The 20795-nt window shown below is 40.9% G+C and overlaps 1 protein-coding gene across 2 annotated transcripts in view; it reads left to right on the top strand.

The window, feature by feature from the left end:
- Positions 1-12726, top strand: part of LOC112553445 (iroquois-class homeodomain protein irx-1-like) — a 123874-nt gene extending 111148 nt beyond the window's left edge. For both annotated transcript variants that reach the window (XM_025220702.1, XM_025220785.1), the window contains exons 7-8: positions 3967-4024; positions 7428-12726. In XM_025220702.1, coding sequence (XP_025076487.1) covers positions 3967-4024; positions 7428-7512 — 143 coding nt within the window. In that variant the 3' untranslated portion in view covers positions 7513-12726. The remainder of the gene's footprint in view (positions 1-3966; positions 4025-7427) is intronic.
- The last annotated feature ends 8069 nt before the right edge of the window (positions 12727-20795 follow it).

Raw genomic sequence — 20795 nt, 5'->3', positions numbered from 1 at the left:
AGATTTAGCGATCACACAGCAGTCATTGTCGATGTGAAATGTTAAGGTCCTCACGACTGGACCCTGCATGGCATGATGGCAAAGCGAGGAAGTCTGTCCTCTTTACTACGAGATGTGCGACTGTCCTTTGTTTACCCAGCAGGTCGGGGCACTTTCTCATAAACAGTCGTAATGGAGCTGTCTCCCCCTTGCCTACAGCGATTAGAGGAGGAGCAAGGACATAAACATGTTTATTACCGCATCTACTCACCCACCGCCCTGTCATACGAGAAACCTCTCTCACAGGAAGGATGGAGAGTGAGAAGGAAGGAGGGTAACAAGAGCGCCTTGCTGTCCTTTCATTCGCTTTGTGTACAAACAATAAAAATTCCCCAATATTTCAGACAAGCACTGAACTTATTAGTGAACCAGCTTTGTTTGTACATTTGCTGAACAGATTTGCTTAAAATCATAAAATAAATTTCTTTTATAATAATTAAAGCAGATGCTTTGTTTTAAATTCACAATACCTTATAAATAAACGTAAGCAGTATTTATATGACATGGTGTTTGTATCGTAACTTTCGCTTGCAATACGAAATTCCAACAAATTTGTAAACCGTTTTTCTCTGTAACCTCCAATAAACTGCTGTACTGTTTCTCTGTAACTTCAGTAAACTGCTTTATTGTTTTTCTCTGTAACCTCCATCAAACTGCTTGTCTATGACACTGGGACATTGACCTTTAGCCTGTCTTGATGGCTCTGGCACAGCAAATGTACAGCGTTCTTTAGGCAATCTATGTGCTTGTCACAGATAATGTAGAAAAACAAGCAAATAAAAATTAGCCAGCAAGCTTTTTGCTCCTCGGGACCTTGTGAAGGACACGCACGTGCACCTCGTCACTGCACTGGGCGGTGAGGCTGTGAACGCACGTGCAGCAGCCTGTAGATAACGTTCATGCCGCTGATAGGTGTGGAGGTTTATTGGTCGTGTGAACACTCTCCTCCTGAAATCTTTATCTGCGTAATAAGAGAATATCGCAGGAAGAAGAAAGACTGACGGCAGGAAGAAGAAGAATAAACAGTTTATTGTCATTTGGTTTATTAGGTCGCTATTTCTGATTATGTCTGACATAATGGTGATCACATAGGACCGTGAAAGAAAATATAAATTTGTAGAGGCATACATTCTCTGGGATATGATTCTAACTTTTTTAAAGTGTTAAGCCTTTGTAAATTACATCTGAGGCAGTTTATTTCTTACAGCAAAGAAGCTTTTCCACTAATCACTGTCGTATCCTGAAAACACCGAGAACGAGGGCGAGAAGGTGAAAGAGAGAGAGAAAGAGAAAGTGTTGATGTGTCAGCTCAGACTATGACATGGCGAACTAGTGAGCTTTATAAACAGATGCAGTGAGAAATTAGGTATGCCAGGGCGGAATCTGAACCCTAGACATGGGAACCTACATTTTTTTGATGAGACTGGACGGAGAGAATGTGAGAGAGAGTTTGTGTATCTATTTTCCACAACAAAACTGAGATTTACTCGAGCCGTTGTTTACACTGCATCTCAGAAAGAAATGCACAAAACTCGATAGGCAGGGACTTGACCCGGTGAACCACCCTTTCTTAACGGCCCGATATAAACTAGAAGTCAGCTGTAGGGTGCGCTGGCTAACTTGTGATTTACAGGGTCACAGACACACACTCAGGGTGAAACCCTGAACTGGGTGTGCCGGGTGATGTTGATACTGGCGCCACGACCATGACATGAAATGTGCTGTGAGCACCACAACAAGAAGGAAGGAGCAGAACAGGACAAACTGGATGAAGAGGAGAAACAAACGATCAAATTTCTTTCAGTAACAGTCTTACGAGGGGATAAAGTTCTTGATGTAGATCTTTGCAAGATGTTTATTTTACATTTTTTAGGCCATGATATAAAATCAGCAGAATCTCAATTTGTAGGAGGCGCTGTAAACAGGAGAAGCTGAAGCTCTGCATTTTTTCGTGCGCGGTGCAGAAGGAGTTTTGTAGTTTCCATGCTGATAAGATGAAATAAAAACCTGGATCGGGTGGCGGCGGGGCTTGTAAGCTCCAGCTCCTCGCTCCCATGTCTGGTGATGTTCAGCAGGTGACAGCAATAACAGACTGTAGCTACAACTCATTTCCGCTCAGCATCTTTCCAGCGATTTCCGATGCTTCTCTCTCTATCCTAGTCACGTGTCAACAGAGCCTCCCAAGCTTGGGGACACAGAAATGGCGTCCGCTGGGAGGATCGATGGCGGGATCTCTAGGATAGCACGTGACTTTGTAGCTGAGTTGTTATTCCTTGCTTTTCCATCCATCCATCTAGAATTTGTTAAACTGTAACATTAGCATGCAAGAAAGAGAAAGAAAGAATAAGTCAAGAAGAAGGAACACATCCGTGTGGGTGGACACGTGTTAAAAAAAAAAACTTTCACCTCTCGTCTTCCATTTTATTCTACTGCACCTGCCAGTTATAAAAAACATGATTTCAACGTTTCTTATCTCCAAGCCGGATGAAGGAGACGTTTTCCTTTCCTCTCATCGTCAGCCTGTCAACCCACTCGCTTGCCCTATCGTCATGTCATATGAAGAAGCCGAAGAAAACTTTGCCCTAAAGCCAGCTTTCTTATATTTGTAGAAAAAGTTTATTCGTTTGCTTACAGCGTCTTGCGACATTCTGTTTCTGTAACCTCCCTCTCTAACCCCCTGCCTTCTCTTCTCCACGTTTTTCTGTCTTTCTTTCTGCATCGAACGTGTGTAATCTGGTCACATTATGTTCGTCTTGGCGGGTATTAAGGCGGAGACAGGCTTCGTTTTTATTCGCCGGGTCTTTGTGTGAAGGAGTGGGGAGGGAGAGAGAGAAGGTGTTTGTGTGTGTGTGGGGGAGATTCAAGGGGTCCTCCTAGGTGAGGCAGATTAGAATGCATTCCACCTTGCGTGCACCCACTCTCTGGCGGGTATGTGAGGTCGGCGCGACACAGCCGTTAAGTAAGCTTGCATAGGGCCACGTCGTTTCCACCCCTCGGTTCCTTGTTTAGAAATGGGTGTACACCATTAAACCTCGGTTTTCAAACTTTTCCAGACGAGTACCACTTTCGAAAATTTGAATACCACCTCCCAACCCTAACCCCTTATAAAAAAATATTAATCTAGGTCTTAGTCGTAGGTTGGCGGTATTTAGTCTATGGTTTAGTGACAGTGACAGTGCATGGTGCTTGCGTTCCACCCGTCATACCTTCATGTATCAGTAGTGGTACCCGTACAACAGTTTGAACACCGAGGCCGTCAAACCTCCCACTGACGTCGCCACGTGACGAGATGCTCTGTGAGTTGTCGACTAGTCGGGTACGGAGACAGGTGCTACAAAATGGTTGTGAGACTTTCTGGTGACCTGCACTTGTTGGTCAGCAGCCACTCACCTGCATACTGGCACGCGCGCACACACACACCCATAGACACACAGCTCACCAGACACCCACACAGCCAGACACACCCACACACAATGCTTACTCACCCATCATGCGAGCACAGTCACACGGTCAACTTAACCTTTCATTGTCCGCGCCGCCTCTTACCTCCATAAATTTTACCTCAGGTGAGGTCTCAATAAATTAAAAAAAATGACGCCACATAATAGTGTCATCACAAAGTCCTGGTGTTTGGATTTAAAAAAAATAACTTGAACTTGGTATACACTGTCAAAGCAGACAACTTCTGCGACAAGTCACCGTACTCGTCCTGGTTAAAAGACTCACCTGTGACTGTGAAACACACACTTTAGTAGCAAGAACACAAACACAGACAGACTGCCCTAATCAGGAGGTGTTTGTGACATTTAATTGAAATTTGCAGAGTTCCTTCCCGCCTCCACTTCTGGCAGCTGCACTCGCCTTACACCCGACCTTTGCGTGGCGCTGGTCTTGGCAACATTCACCCGACTTTTTCTCTGTGTGCAGATTTCGCCGAGGAGTTTGAAACAATGGCTTTACGCAGGCGCACATCTGAAGTCAGCAGGTGAGAGACGGAGATAAGTATGGAAATGATTACCTGCAAGTAATTTTCTTCCTTGCTTAGTCTGTCTTTCTATCCTATGTCTTGAAGGAGAAAAGACTTTATTGTGTCTGTTCATGAATTATTACATGTTAGTTTGAAAATAATTCCTGTGATTTCAACAAAAACGCATTATTATGAGAGTGGACGGTGGATGATGGTATTAAATACTTTCAATTACCTGCGACTCGTAGGGAGTGTGTGTGCTCGCAATTACGAATCTCATTCGCTCGCGTTACTACACCTGCTGCATCACGTGGTGTGCCCTTTGACCTGACTGGACGGCTGTCACTGAGCGCAGGTGGGACGTGCTCTTAAAGGTCTTCCTGTCTCAAATTTTCTGTTAAAGTTTTGTTTTCGTGTTTCGTGTTATTTGTTTAACAAATCACAAGAGGCGGAATGAAACATTCTGAGTGAATCATCGCTTCCGTTCACGAGCCAGCGATGATCACACTCCATAAAAACAATTCACACACGTGATCTCAGAGAGGTTCACGGATACGCCTAATTAACCTTCTGGCTTCAGATTTCCAGTGGATGTGCTCTTGACAATGTCAACGTGTCCATGCATGTTGGTGATGCCAGGGCGTTTTATTTTAGAAATAATTATCATAATGACAAGTATAAGAGAAGAAAAAAACAACAAAACACAAAGATGTGAACTACTGTATATGAAAGATTGTCTCCCATTGTTTCATTTTGTTTTCATACACTGTCCTGTTTTGGTGTTGCAAGCGCCTGATTTTACACTATATAAATAAGGAAATTCATCATCATGATCATCGTCGTCATCATCATTATAATCATTATCAGATGCCATCACAAGAAATGACTGAGCTATTTTGTCATATCATTTATATTATTTTTTGGAACAGAAGAATGCGAATAAAATGTTCTAAGTAACAAATAGTTTTATCTGCCTTACACCATCTTCCGATTTTTTTATGTGTTGATTTCTTTCTATTCCTTGCTGTCGCGGTCTCTGAATATTTACTTCTTCATATCGTCTTCTCTGTTGGTCCCTCAACCTCCACATGCCTCACCCCCCACATACACAGCGACTCTTCCTTCCCTGGATGGATGCACTAGTGGAAAGTAAAAGGAAGAAGACAGGGAGGCATCCTTTAATTCCGGTCTAACCCGTTTAATACAGCGTTCACCGCGCAGTCCGAAAAATCTTTCCTTCTTCTGTTTTCCTCATCGTCACTAAATGGATGTCTTGGTCTTGACACTAATTCCCAGTCTCTCACATTTACAAGAAACGCCGAGTTACCTCAAAACCTGATTAGTGTTGGGACTGTGCACATCCTTCTCTCTCTCTTCCTCACAAAAGCTCCTTATCGATCTTCATCTCATGTCGCTCCTTTTGTTGATGTTTTCATCACATGTTTTGGCTTCCGTTGCTTGTAGTTGTGCTATAAAAGTCTGGTTGGTCAAATATTTTATCATGTTGCATAAAAAGCTGAAAGCAGTCAAATTATTAATTGTTTTACTCATATGTGTTAACGTTTCTGTGCTTGTCGGATAGAGAAATCAAATTACCTGCTGATGGCTTCATCGTCCTCTTTCTCTCTCCCTTCCTCTTGTCTTCCGAGTAAACAAACAGACAAGCAAACGAAATGCTCGCACGCGTGTCTGTCCATCCCTTCTCACTTCCTTGTCAAGATTTATGATGGCTAGTCATGATCGTTAGATCTTTGGCAGAAAGGAAGCCCGTCCTTTGATGTCTGTTAATGGGTGAGAAGGGATATTTTCCCCTCAATTTTTCAATTTTGGAAAAAAAAAATCTGCAACACGTCCGCGCGCAACCGATTCTGCGCATGTTGCTTTGTTAGCACTTGCACTGCGATTTAGATCACCCTCCCTGTGATTTTGATATCATACTTATGCGGACCCCCAGAGGCTGGCAAGAAGAGATCGATGGCTTGTTCCAGGCCCTGCAGACAGAACGAGCTAATGAGCAAACCGTTCTTGCTTTTGAGGATTGCACGAATCGATTCATTGCCCAGAAGGAAATAGCTTCTAAAGAGAATTAAAAAAAGAAATTTTGACGGCCACGAGGATCCTTGTGGCCATACAATTTTCACTGTTCCTCGACATTTTCTTATTTCCTGCCATCGTGCGATGCAACCAATAACCAGCCAACCCAACGGTTTGGGTTGAAGTTGGTGAACGTTTCTCACGCTTGTTCTTCGCGAACGTTTGAACTTTTTATCGCAAGAGCTTGCAGGCGATGACTGTAGAGAAAACTCTCATCTGAGAACTCGACTGCTTCTCGCTATGGTGGCGGCGATATTTGTCTGGAGAGAGACAGAGAGAGTTTTTGGGTTTCTGTAGTGAGGACAAGCAGTCGTTTCCTTTCTTGTCAAAAAGTGTGCGCCATCTCAGGTTGTTATGTTTACTATTGATTCTATCTTTTCTGCTCCCGGAAAGAGCAACAGACATTGACATTAAGAACTTTTGAAAGAGTAGGATGACTTGGTATTTTGTGAATCGATGGACAAGTCATTTCTGCTTGAGTCTTGTGTAACCAACAGGAAATAACGTGTGATGGAAAAGCTTTTCGAAACCATTCTATATTTTTCGAAACAAATTGTATATGAGTATTTCCAACCTGAATTATGTATAAAACCTGTGGCAGCAGTAAACTGAAACAGGAGGACTTTATCAAGTCCTATATTTAGACGGACCATGCCGCTTTTGGCGAGCAGCACCAGAGAGTTCGCCGACGACCTCGGTTTGTCGCGAGGCATCAAGTGCAGAGGGAAAACGAAGACCCCCATGGCGCATGCGCAGTGACAATATTCGAACGCAGCCACCCTGGATAACTTAATTTTCTGACACTGAATCCTACTTCGCTAGATGCGAACATAACCTTTCTCACGCAGATGGACAAGATGTGTAGTTCTCGAGGGGATGCACGGGGTGATGCCATTAGACATAAAGAATGAGGGATTACACCCCCCGTCTCTCTCTCCAGGGAACAGGGTCTTGAACTATGTGGGTGCAGAAAGTTGAGCAGATGTATGGACTAAGCCTTGAGCTAAACAGCTTTAGTAAGTGGTGTTTTCAAGATGGATCTTGCAGGCATGGTAGTCTGAGATAGACCTTCACTTGACTACAGATATTTCTCGACGTAGAGAAGCGATGAAAAAAAACAGTTCTATCTTCCTATATACATATCCAAGCTTTTATCTTTCTTTCTCATTCATAAATTATTTTTATGATAAATTAATTTTTTTTTGTTCTTGTGAGTATGGCTTTTTAACAAGGGAATGCCGGTGTGCGTGAATGTGTCTAGAAAGGTTTAAAATGTCTTTCTGCTCCAGATTCTAAAGATTTCTTTGTCATGACTTTCTGTCAACAGCTCAGGCGAGGGGGAGATGTACTGGAAGGAGATAGGTGCCGCTCTGGCATTGACTTCATTAGCTCGAGGCCGATACAACACATAACAACAGAGGGACACAACAACCCTCGCAAGGACCTGTCTTCAGTCAAGTGCCCGGATCGTCTCCCGCAGCATTCGTCACCTTGCAGCTGTTCCTTCAGGCGCTTCTCACAGTCATCAGTCACCTCTTCCATCGCTTCTTCACCCATGACACACTATTGTCCCACAAAGCACTTTTGGCTGGAACTGCCAGACTGGCAAACTGATCGGATTTTTTATTTCTCTTTCGTGGATAATAAAATCCCATCTAGTTATGTCGTTCCTCTACGCAACTGCCGTTTTCATCCATCATTCAGCTGATTCAAATGTACCCATATAGTGTCTTATCATCTTGTTTTATTTAGAAGTGTGAAAGATATATGGGAAGTATGTTTCTCAGCAAACAAATTTATTGATGCTCCATTGGAAACGATGGATTTACCATGTTTTATGGAGACACACAATCTAAACCCTTTGTTTTAATCACTCAACAATAGTTTGTGCAATCTCATAGGTATGGTTAAGGTCTTTCTTTTAACTGGAAAAATTGTGGCAAGTCGGACCAATTTTGGCAAAGTTTTTTTTTTAAATAACTGCCTTGTAAAATCCTTGCCAAACTTGGTCCTGAGTTTGTCTGTTTGCCCAGTTAAAACATTTAAAGAATTTCCGAGTACAAATTGCACACACACCCTGTCGAATATGTGACTGTTTGGCTATTTTTTATATTACTGTGATGTAAAGATTTGCCAAAAAAAATTGTTGTGCATAAGTCACATGTAGTAGCAAGGCTACAGTGGATAGATATCACCGAACTTGTCTCGGGAAAAATAATTGTGATACTTGGTCTGAGAAGCTGTTTGAAAGGACGAATTACCAAGTCAGAAAAAGGAATCTCGAAATTAAAAACAAATTTAAAAAATCATTGCTTCATCTTTTTTCAGTGGCAGACCCTTTACAAAAAGGCTCATCAGCTTTGCAAAAACATTTTGGGACGTAGAATATTTATTTGGAAAAAAAAAACATTTATCAGACATATATCATTAAGCCGAGGAGTTTCAATTAGGTGTTTACTTCCTGCGTACTTAAACTGAAGTAATTAAATCTTCTTACAGAAAAATATGTTTTGATGCTTTGACATTTTAAATTTTTTTTGCCAAACACAGTCACATTGAAATGAGCTCCAGTTCAAACGTGTTCAGTACAGCAATGTTGATGATTCTTTGCTTGCCTTCTAGAGGCGTTTGCTTTTTTCAAAAATAATTTTATCTTTCTCTCTGAATGTCCAGTAATTGGTGCCTATAGAGAATATTATAACTGTATTACAATGTGAATGTCGTGTTTTCTGGCTGTATAAAATAGACAAAAATATGAACACGAAACATAGGCGTACTTTCTGCCAGTTGGAAAAATAATGAACTGTTACAGTTTGAAACTATTGGGTGTTTCACAAACTCATGGTGTGTTCATGATACCTTGTGCTGCAGTTGCAGGCAAGACAATGAGGCAAAGCTGTTGTCCTAAAATGTAAATTAATTCATTTACTTATATGAACTTTTATCAATGATGTACATAGATTTTGTCTTTGACAGTTTAGTTTGCTTTTCACATCGGGAAAGGTAGTCAGCGGAAATAAAAGAATATTATTCTGATTTCATGTTGAGGCGAGTTAGAAGTGGTCGAGATGGATTATTGTCCCACACGTGTTTGTTTTCACGGTGAGGAACATGTGATAAAATCTTGAAATTCACGACCGACATGCAAAGTTGTAGCTGTGTGCATGCTGTGAAAAAGCCAGTGAATTCACTGTGTCCTGGTCTCACAGGATTCTCACCATCTTCCTGACCGCATGTTGTCCTGACATGCCCCACAGAAGATCAACTAAAAATCCTTTGTTAACTGCCATATACTCTGTAAACTTTTCACCCTAAGACAGACAAAAATCAGAAGACTGGGACAGTCAGATGGGGAGAGGTGTGGGCTGGGGGTGAAGGAAGGATTTTTCTTGTGTGATAATTCTTCTTGATGACAGGAAGGACCAAATCCTGTACGAATACCTTGAGCATGAAACAACGTGCGATTGTGAAACATGATGTGTTTGTCGTGCTAACAAAGGTGGAATTTTACCGAAACTGATTTGCGGATGTTTCCACACTGAAAACCTTTGACCATAGCGGTTGAAACTGTGCTTTGAGTGCCGGGTGTCCGAACCTCGTTTGTCCTGAGGATCAGCGACTGATTAAAAAAAAAAAAAGCACCCGTGCTAACAGAAGGATGGAAGTACGGGTGGACATACTCTATTTCCCCTTCTGCAAAAGTTCGCACTTTCGAGCTTTCCATGTGCCCATCATGGTCGAGGACAAAGATACCTTGCGATGAACAGAGGCAAGCCGCTAGAGGGAGCCATGAGGCAGCAGAAATCAGTAGAGGATGCCATTCAGTGGACTTTCCCATAACTTTGAGGCTTTCAGTCACCTGGCACTCAAACGACATTGTGTGTTCATATCATCGACTTATGATGACAGCTTTGAAATATTTTTACATTGGATGACGAAGACAAGACACCGCAATGTGTGCTTGGAAAGCGAGGAGAGGCTGTCAAAGATGGCAACTAGAAGAAAAACTCTGGTCTCAGTCATAGGCCCTGTGAATGAGTCAGAGAAAGAAAGAATGTGGTTGTGCGCATGCGTGAGTAAGCTCGGGGGCACATTACACTAGTTTAACATTTTCCCAAAACGCAATGCTTAAATATCAATAGTCCTGCAGTTTGCTTCATTTTTAATGTCTGTGTGTGATTTTTCTTAAAGAAATATTTCTTGTAGAGCTGAGTAACTCATTATTTTAGAGCTGAGTACTTCGCTAAAGAGTGTTTCGGGGTAGCACACGCTGATGTAGCTGGCATCGCACACTAACATCTCTGAAGTTGCTTTAAGGATTCTTTTGTTTGTTTACCCTCAAACTGGGAGGACCAGCCAGCTTGGGGTTAAGGGTCAGACACTTCCAACATTTGTATCAGGGGGCTTCTACTCTCTCCGCAATCACACAACTTTCGTTTCTCTAAAGAACAGCCACCTACTTTAGAAAGTGCAAACATTGAGGCCAAGCAATGGTTTTCTATAGAGAAATAATATATCTGTGATTATGTTCAGACTGTATTTATAACAGCCCATTGTGGAAAGGTAGGAGGAACAATGATAAAAGTTTTTTCATCACCATTTCATTGAAATCTCTATCATTTTGTTTTTTGTCTTGAAAAGGTCAACGAATTTCATCTTTTTTTCCAATTTGTTTTCTTTCTGGGACACCACCTGCGAGAGGACCTGGATGGGTGCTTTTTCTTTGTATTGTGGGTGTTTATTCAGTAGTGTTATTAGTTTAATGTTTATTTACAAGTGCAGTCCTTCATTTCTCAAGATTCAAGAGTGTGCTTGCTTTATGTTTATTAGTTTCAGCAAAGTCCTCAGCTGTGTTTGGAAGCGCTTGAGCCATGTCGATTTTCAGCTTGGATTCTCAATTCATTCGCATCCTTCTCTCCTTCTCATTTCGAACACGTCCTCTTATTTTCGTTTCCCGGTTCTGCCTCTCTCTTAATTGACTCACTGTATAAAGATAGAGGAACAGAAAGTGCTTTTTGAATCCAGTGTCAGTTGACATTACTTGGTGGTCTCACCAAAAAGCTCTCTGAGTATTCTGTACATCACGTGACTGTTGCGAAGGTTTTAGTGGACATTTACATTGACTTGATCAGACTGACTTCAAGTCACTTGCAGTTAAACTTAACCCACGAAAATCTCTAAGGAAAAGTGATCTTTGTCTGTTGTATCTGTCATTATTTTATATTATTGCAGCTTCTGCTTGTGTTTGCGACAACGAGTACATCTGACCGCAGCTGACAAGAGAAATATCTTGTCATTCGTCTCACACATCTCAGGTACTGCAGTTCCAACTCCGCCAGTCTGTTTATTCTTTTTTTCTATCACGGTTCGTCTCTGTAAAAGACATTTGTCTACTTTTCTTTGCACAGGGAGCTGCAACAATCTGTGTGTAAAACGGTTGCAGAGACTAGTAACATCTGGGCGCCTCTGTGTGTGTTGGATCCGACAAATCCTTGTCCAATGGAAAGACTGTACATTCATTTCTCCAGCGGATGGGCGAGGTGTTATTCATTCTCCACTGAATGTGTGTGATGCAAGAAATGTCAAGATACAACTTCAGCAACCTAGATTATAGTGATTTTTGTCAGTCTTGACGATGATGCCTACGTTCCTCTGTTGACATTCTTGAATACCTAGGTGGAGAGAGTCGATTTCTTCTGATCCATTGTCCTGATTCGAACTTCGTCTCACGGAAGCTCGTGAGCAACAAAACAAGTTTATTGTCTCCTAGTCTCCTCTCCTCTTCGCTGACAATGAATTGGCAACCTGCAAGTGTTGGGCATTAGTTTTATTTCTGTTTCTCCTGTCTTTGCTCTGGAACCTGCGGCGTTGAACTTTTAGGGTCGCAATGGTGCGTAGTCACTGGTCGCTGGTCTTGGTTATTTATTTATTACGATAGGCAAACTATGCTTATATAGATGCTAAATATTTGCCTAATTGCTTAAAAAATTTGCATGCTATTTGCCTAGTTCTGGTAAATAGCCTTATATCACCCTTTTCTGTGCTTTGGCTGCTATTTGTGTGAGAGAGAGACCGAGGAGGAAAGTGAAAGGATGAATAGGTCTGGGCCTTTTCAACTTGACTTGTTGTTCATATTATACAAGTGACTAGTTTTTTTTCTGGAGCATATACCGATGTTGCAGTTATGCGCACAAGTAAGAAGTGTTAGGAGGAAGCTGCAGGATGCAGCTCGCAATGAAAACACTGAATGAATGTCAGACACGAGGAACGAGTGACAGTGGGTTGTTACCTGTTGATCTTCTCTGTTTTCAAACACACCTGACCTCTGCAAATTATAATTTTTTTACAATTCATATAAATCTAAAGATCATGTATATTACCGTGATGTCCTTTGATGGTGTTTAGTCAAATATATATGGTTGACGATATAAATATATGTATATAAAAATGACTGTACTTCTTCTCAGATGCTACTGTAGACATGGAGACACGTTGAAATATTATACTTGTTATTCTGGTTTGATGTCTCTGTTTGTCATTAAGAGTCTATATCCGCATGAAGTGCAAGCTTTACGTATAGCTAGCTATATCTGTGACTTGAGACGCCATTAAAGTTCTTAAACATTTTGCTGAGTTACATTTTCAACTTTCTTTATCCACCTTTTATACCTTCTTCATATAGAGAAAAAATTTACCAAGACATATAGAGAGAAATATATCAAGGCAGAAAGCCAATGAGAGATAGAGGGAAAAGTGGGTTATAGCCATAAATTCACAAATATATCTTTAAGAGTGTGGTAATTTTAATTTACTCTTCTTTAAAGCCTTGTATTCCCCACTCACCGCCACTTCCTACTCTCCATCCATCACTCTTCCCTAATTCACTCCAAGTAGGGATCGGGACAACCTATGTTTCCATTGACCTGGAGTTGTCAGCCCTTGGCACCGCCTGAAGATTGAACTGTTTCAGCGTGAGATGTTCGCTAAAGCTTTTTTGGTTAAATGTGATAAAAAAGCGGGAAGGATGTCTATTGAGACGAATGATCAAGCTTTTGCTCCAGGGAATGTGTGGAATATGTGTCTCCATCTTCTGCCTTAGTGCTCGTAAGTTACAAAGCCTGCTTAGCGATTTGTTTCTGTACAAACTCATTACTGAATGGTAGAGGAGGATGAACTGGGTGATGAAAGGGAAAAACAAGGCGTTCATACATCTGCCGGAAGTGCTCACAAGAAGGTGGAGGTTGGAGGGAATATGTGTTTTGCACCAAGCCAGCAACTAAAGTTTTATCACGACAAAGTGAACAGATGATACTTGCAGAGGAAGAACAGTGTGCCCGAGAAGAGATCTGAACCCAGGACAGCCAATCCTCACTGTGTTGGTAACAGAGGTAACCGTTGCGCCAGAGGACCGCCCCAAGGAAAAGAAGGCGAAAGCAAAATCGAAAACAGATCTGAATTTACAAAAAAAAAAAAAAAAAAAAAAACTACCTCACCATATTATACGACTTTTTTTTTAAATTTTACATGTCCACGATGTCGTCCAGTATTCAGATTTTACAGGACGGAATGCTGGGGTGTGTGGGGTGGAGGCTAAAGTCGTTGTCGTGTGCCAAAGCTGGTCTCGATGCACGTGTCCACCTCACGTGCGGGGCTGAATGTTCCTGTCTGGTGGCGGCCAGTGAATCACGAACAACTCAAATGTCCGTCATGGCGACTTCACCTTAACAGTGGACCTGACCTTTCGTTCACCCTGCAGGCGGTGTTGAGGATTATTGTTGTTCTTTTCAACGACGTCGGTGTTAGCAGGGGGAGACAATGTGCTGGATGTGGAAATAGGTTCGTGATATGACCTAACCAGATGTGAGGAGGGAGAAACTTGTGAAATGCACTGAGGAGTAAGTAGACAAGCGAAATTAGGTATTCTCAGCTGACCGTTATTGACCTATTTCCAATATTTTAGTCACGCTGGTTACAAAACCTTTGTGTTTATTTCTATTAATTTGATTCTAGTTACTGCATTTTAACATTAACATCAGAGTTGATATTCAGGTATAGCATGTGGTATAGTACTATTAATAGTTGAGCCTTTTTTTAAATAGTAACTTTTAAGTACCCAGAAAGTACACTTATCCGGAATCTACCCGTCCCTGTAAATGCACGTTAATTGAGAGTAATTAACAAGCTCACTGATGTATATAAATGTCATCTGCCGTCTGAAAGCACCGACCTTTACCTGCCTGCATTCGACTTACAAACCTCAGGTAGTGCAATATGCATACGCACTTGATTATTTTAAATATAGACAATAAACTCAAATAATTGAATCGCAGGTAAGAATACAAGTACACTGTTGATGTTACTGCTTTACCTTCACAAAAACTTGCACAGACGCAAGAAAATATTTAGAAAAGCGGAGACAACGCCCAAGACTGATTGGTTAGGTTAGTCGTTGCAATTAATAATAAAGCAAACAGTTTTATTTTTTAAAATCAATTTACGAGAGAGAGAGAAACGAAGCACGATACTTAGTCTTTCATCGAAGGCAATGTTGCTAAGGAATCATGTATTGAATAAGACTAAATCTAAGATAAGATAAGATAAGATAAGATAAAACTTTATTTGTCCCAGTGGGCAATAATGCTAATTATTTTTTTGACAGGTGGGTGGGCGTCAGATAAAAGCAAAACCAGATGCTGAAAATTCGCCTTATATTGACAGTTTCCATGTCATACATCGAAGCAGTTTCCATGTCATGTAATGCTAGTCATCTACATTGCAAGCTGCCAAAAAAATAAAGGATGTACTCGTGATACTCGCCAGTTTCTTTGATTTTTGTTTTTGTTGCGTTTTTTGAGGTCGCGGTAAGGTAGCGATCATCAGAGATCTTCACATCCTGTCCCTGCCCACCCACACGTGTACAGCGCCAACTGCAGACACCATGCCAGCACTTTCCCATCATCCCTGTCTGGCTGCACCTGCAGCAGAAGCACAAACCATTTCTCAGCACCTCACACCAGGTGGCGCGCGCTGGCCAAGGAAGCCGACATGGCGGTTTGGATGCTTCTTTGTGACGTGTGCAACGTTCGCTGGAAACGACTTCGTGGCGCAACTGGTCGTCGGAACATTTGGCAGTTGCACAGCTGCTCCATCGACAGCAGGTCTCACATGGCAGGCCGTCCAGATGAACACTATCTGGTGGCGTGAACTGCAAGTCTTTCACAATCTAGTGGGATTCGTGTATTTTCAAATGACAAGGTTGAGCTGGGCGGAACAATATTATTTCCCTAATTCTAAAAAAAAAAAAACCAACAAAAAACAAACAAACATCGCTATAGAACGAGGTCAAAAACAAAGACACATACCTGGGTATGTTTACTCTGGCCAGACACCGGTCGAAAAAAATTTTTTTTTGTTTCACGGGATAGCGCGGATTTTTTTGTATCAGCTATTTAGCCCTTGAATGGAGTTTCAAAAAATGGTTTTACTGCACTCGTCGCGCTATCGGTTGCCATGGAAACAATCCAAAATGGCGCCAAAACAAACAATTTTAAAAGCTAACTCCTTCTTCAATTTTGTGAGTAGACTCAAAATTCTTTTTGAAATAGTTACCTAAAAGACAGATCTACATTTCTATGATAAATAATTTGCGAATTCCTCTTAGTTTTTTTTTTTATAATTTTTTTTGTAAAAAAGTGTGTTAAATTTTAAGAAATTTTGATGTAAAACGGTATAACTACCAAACTACTAAGTATTTTTTAAAAATCTATCATAGAAATGTTTAAATTTGTATGAAGAAAAGCTCAACCAAATTGCAGATCTATATCTCTTGTCAAAAAGAAGGAGTTAGCTTTTGAAGTAAACAGTCTCTAACCAAAACAAGGAACTGAGAAATCGCGGAAAGAAAAACTTAAAGCTTAGTAACTTCTAAACTACTCAATATTTTTTTAAAAGCTCTCATAGAAATGTTTAAATATGAATAAAGAAAACTTCAACCCAATTTTAGGCCTGTATCACATGCCAATATAAAGTTATAAGCTTTTGAACTAAACAAGCTTACTAAAACAAGAAACTGAAAAGGCGAAGGAAAACAAAGTGAAAGCTTAGTAACTACTAAACCACTAAATATTTTTTAAAAAGCTCTCACTGAAATGTTTACATATGTATGAAGAAAACTTCATTCAAATTTTAGGCCTGTATCACATGTCAATATAAAGTTATAGGGATTTAAGTAAACAAACTGTAACAAAAACAATGAACGGAAAAAGCGCGAGCAGAAATATCAAGCTTAGTAACTTTGTTTTATCTAAGCCTTTCATGTAATTTACCTGCTGAATGAAAAATATAACCATCTTTCAATGTGTTACTACATATAACTTTAACATTACTAATAAAATTAATTATTTTATTCACTTTTAGAAAAGTCAACATGGTTGTGTTGTGTACCCAACTGCTGACTAGGCTTCAGAGAAGTACACAGTAATAAAACAATGGTGTTTGCAAACATTGAGCAACACAGTTATAGGTTTAGTTAGTTATATAGAAGTTCAGTGTCCACTAGCTTCATGGTTTTTGCCATCTTTGGTCTTTTGCTATTCTAACATTTAGTGATGATGTCGCATATTGCTTTCAATTTTTGCGAGCATCTACTGAAGTAGCAGCATTAGTAGGAAACACTCTCATCTTTCTTAGCCTTCAGTTGCAGGGTGATGGGATGAACATCAATTAAAGAAATTATTTCAAAAGCTTATAGGGGAGTATAACCAATTCTTGCAGCCCTATGCTCCACTGGGGGCAAATAGGAATAAGAATAACCTATTCATGAAATCTAGAGATACATCACTGAGTGCACCAGAATTTAAGCAGCTGCTCATGTTCTGTTCCTCTGTATGCTAGGATTATTTTATGAATTACCTCTGTAGTCACATGGATTAAAGATGCTTGATTTTTGTGGCTAGGGGGTATCTTATTTTCTGTCAAAGATTTCTGGGAAAAGCACTATAGCTGTCTGGCCTTTTAGGGGGCTGACAATGATGTGCTCTCTAGACACTGAATGGCTTCAAACTTGACTAGATAGCAGTTTTCATTGTTTGTTAGGAATGCTATACATAATTGTCTTCACATTCTGTTTGTTACATTTGGTTGGAGTAAGACCATCCAACCCCACCCAACCTTTGTTTTCTGTGCAAATGATGTAAGCTCTGTTTCCCTACATTCCTGACAAAGTACATAAATAACTAGCATTGCAAGTTGACTCAAATGTGTAAATGTTCGCATCTAGTCCTGATTACTACCGAGCTTTGCAGCAGAAATGAAAACTTCGCTTTATTTTCAGCTCGCTTACCACATGACTGATGGTGTTTTCGACAGCCGAATTTGGTTCACTAAGTTACTTTTTTTAGCTGCTACGACGGTCTAAGAATGTCCACGTGGTTTTTATTTTTTTGCACGTGGTATTGTGAGAAGAAATGAGCGTCTGACAGGCACAATAAACATTTAATATCAACGTTAATGTCTTAGAAAAGAAAATATCCCAGAACAAGCTTTGAGTTGCGTCGCATTTGTTTATACATCCGGAGGCCATGACAGTTGCCTTGTGGGATACCCGAGCACAGCCGAAGCGTGTTCGTGTGCCCTATGACCCCGTCTAGGTCGGCATTAGTGAATTCTGATTGGCTATATGCAAAGTATGTTACGCATGCGTCCATATAAGGAAGTTTCCGACCCTTTGTGTCGTCTAGAAAAGAGCTTGTATCATAGCTTGGGGCCTTCTAAGGGGTTTGACTCAGCCTTTGTTTGAAAATTCATGTCATGACCTTTCGACCGATATACGATGTGACACAGTTGCCCACGTGGCGAGGTGTGTTGCTATGTCTCAAACATTCTCTATTCTCGTTAATTCTGCGCTCGGGAAAAGTAAATAGGATAGAAGTAGATGTTTTCATTGACAAAATAGACATATTTCTAGATTATTCTATGAAAAACCACTTGGCGAGTGAATAGAACAAAATATGAACTTTGACAGTATGAAGTAATCTGAAAATGGCCAAAATGACAAATTTTTGACAATTTTTCGACCGGTGTCTGGCCTTAACCAACAGGAGAATTAAAATCTTGTTGATGGAGCCTATAGGAAGGACGACTTGCTGTGTGGCAGGTTTACAATCTTTTCGGCCATGATGTTTCTTGAATATATCTCCAAGACTACGGGGGTTCTATTTTAACGCAGATAATGGGAACCAGTGTTTTGTATCGAGCTCAACCCAATCAGTTGGAAAAAAATTGCGACCTGTTAGACTTTTCTTACAGGAACGAGGCTTGACAATGCCAGATGCACTGTAACAATGACGACAATGCTGGCTACCTTACAACTATTGAAAAAGCATCAATGCATCTCTGTGGTAACAACGCCCAGCTAGTGCCCTGCACTAATGGTGTCCATTGGGCAGCTCCGGGTCCAAAAAGGTCGTCCTGCTGGTTGGCAGGAATAAGTCTGATCGATTCTCAGGAAACCTCTACTGGGCGGGCGCAGTTTTTTTTTTTTAATCCTCGAACTAAATCAGGCATCTGCTGCATGCATGCCTCAGCAGGAAGATCACGAAATGGAAAATTGCCTGTTCGTAACCAGATAGCAAGCAATGAAGTGCACTTAGCATCTTGCTAACAATGTTGTCCACAGTGTCATGTCCTGAACTCCTGTCCCTCCACAGACTCGCCAGCCTGAGACAAACTCATCCTCGCAGTGCAGTGACCGTGCGTAAACGTCTTCGCAAACTTGTTCCTGGCTTTGGCTGGTCCTGATGATCCGTCGAGATTTTCATCTCTGCAACACTTTGATTGATGAAGAAGTTGATGAGCTGGCAAGAACTGTGCGCTCCCAGGCCCCTCTCCCCTCTCTGCCCATCCCTCCCAGCCTCTTCCCAACCTCCACTCCTTTCTTGTACAAGCCGCGAGTCCTGAACAGTTTGCTTTGGTTTGCTAAGAGATGGGGATAGAGTCTGAGCTGGGTTCTTTCTGGGTTTTCAATGGATCGGACTTTGCTGCTCGTCTGGGACTGGGAGGCGCTGCCATTATTCACGTCACGTGTTTCTTTCTGCACATGCCCTTCCGGTTAACTGCTCTACTTTTGGTACAATATTCTTGGGCGCATGCTCAGCTTTCTGGACAGTTCATTATTGTATAGATTTTCGTTACATAATTTTACATTATTAAATTAAGTATCAACTTTCTTATTTATTACTCAGTTGAGACAGAAGACACAACCTACTGGAGTTTCACTGATGACAAATGCCGCAGTTGTTGATGACACAAGCAGTGAGAGAAGGTTTTTCCCTGTGAGTCTGGAACCATGAAATACATGGTGGTCTGGAGTGATTGTGCTATTAGATATACCACTGTGCTCATCTTCACAAACATTTCCATTCCGCTGTTCTAGATGTGCAAACACTTTCACAACACTTGCTCCTTTTTATCTTCTGTCATCACCTCCACAGACGATCTTCACGTGCACATAAACGTTGTAGAAAATTACGAACAGAAGAAGTGTTGAGAAGTGGGTTTCATTTTTATACTTTGGAGGGGAAAGTGTCATGTGTGTGCGTGTGTGTGTGAGTGTGTGAGTGACGAGTGGCGAGGAAACAGGTTTTATCATGTCTGGAGCAAAACAAGAACTAGCTGGTGTTTGGAAGAACCATTGTCTTGTCTGTTACACAAAACCTGTCAAACTTATTTATACAGAAATCAAGATCCTTTGCGTTCAAAATATTGACAGCATCAATGAATAAATGCTATATTTCACACAATGTTTGATAATATAATGTTTACAATGCTTATGGTTTATCTGAGGAGGACGCTCACTTAAGAAAAAGAATCATGTAAGGACTATTGCAAGAACTCTCATTCATTCACACCCATACTTACACTTACACACACACACACACATTGCAAGTTGTATATTGTAAATCTGTGTTTGTATATATAAATTGTTTCCTCACTTGATTATTTGGCAACGAGAGATTTCAGCTTTCTCGTAACAGCCATAAATGCAAAGACTAAACTCATTCAGAACAGCTATATCTTGCTACAGGAAACGAAGACCACGTGCGTGTCAGCGCAGGTAAAAACATCTCCAAGTGCACTTACAAAAACACAATCCCTCTGGCAATCCAGAAAAAAACAGGAAAAAACGGTTGTTGATTTGTGATGGCATTGACAGTTCTGTTTACCAATCTTTTCCTCATAACCAGGAAAAAGAAAAAGTAAACAGATGGAAGAAGGACAGGCGGTACGATAACAAATACAGCGATTAGTAATATTAAAAGCTATAAGAATTTGAAAAAAAATTTAAGCAAATAATTGAACCTTATTGTTGGAGATTCAAACAAACATGAAGATGAAGAATACAAAGTACAAACGGCTTTCGAAAAACCCAGACGAGGCAAAGTTTTTTTTCCCAAGTTAAGTTGTTTACCTAAGGTTTTTCACGATTTTATTTCCCTAAATTTTAGCATAAAACAAGCTTTCTATAAGGGTGTGCGTGCACACATTCACACATGTAAATAATGACAGCGTGACGTCATCGGAGAGTTGCAGCCAATGGAAGAGCTGGAGCCATGATCACAGCAGGAAGTGAGATGCTAGCTGATTGGTTACCGCGCAGCTGGCTGTAAAGTTTAGCTGACTGCTGCCAGCCAGTGGC

The sequence above is a fragment of the Pomacea canaliculata genome, linkage group LG1, assembly GCF_003073045.1.
Source record: "Pomacea canaliculata isolate SZHN2017 linkage group LG1, ASM307304v1, whole genome shotgun sequence".
In the NCBI taxonomy this organism is placed as follows: domain Eukaryota; kingdom Metazoa; phylum Mollusca; class Gastropoda; order Architaenioglossa; family Ampullariidae; genus Pomacea; species Pomacea canaliculata.
The sequence above is the reverse complement of the archived record's forward strand: the minus strand, read 5'-3'. Positions and strand labels throughout refer to the sequence as shown.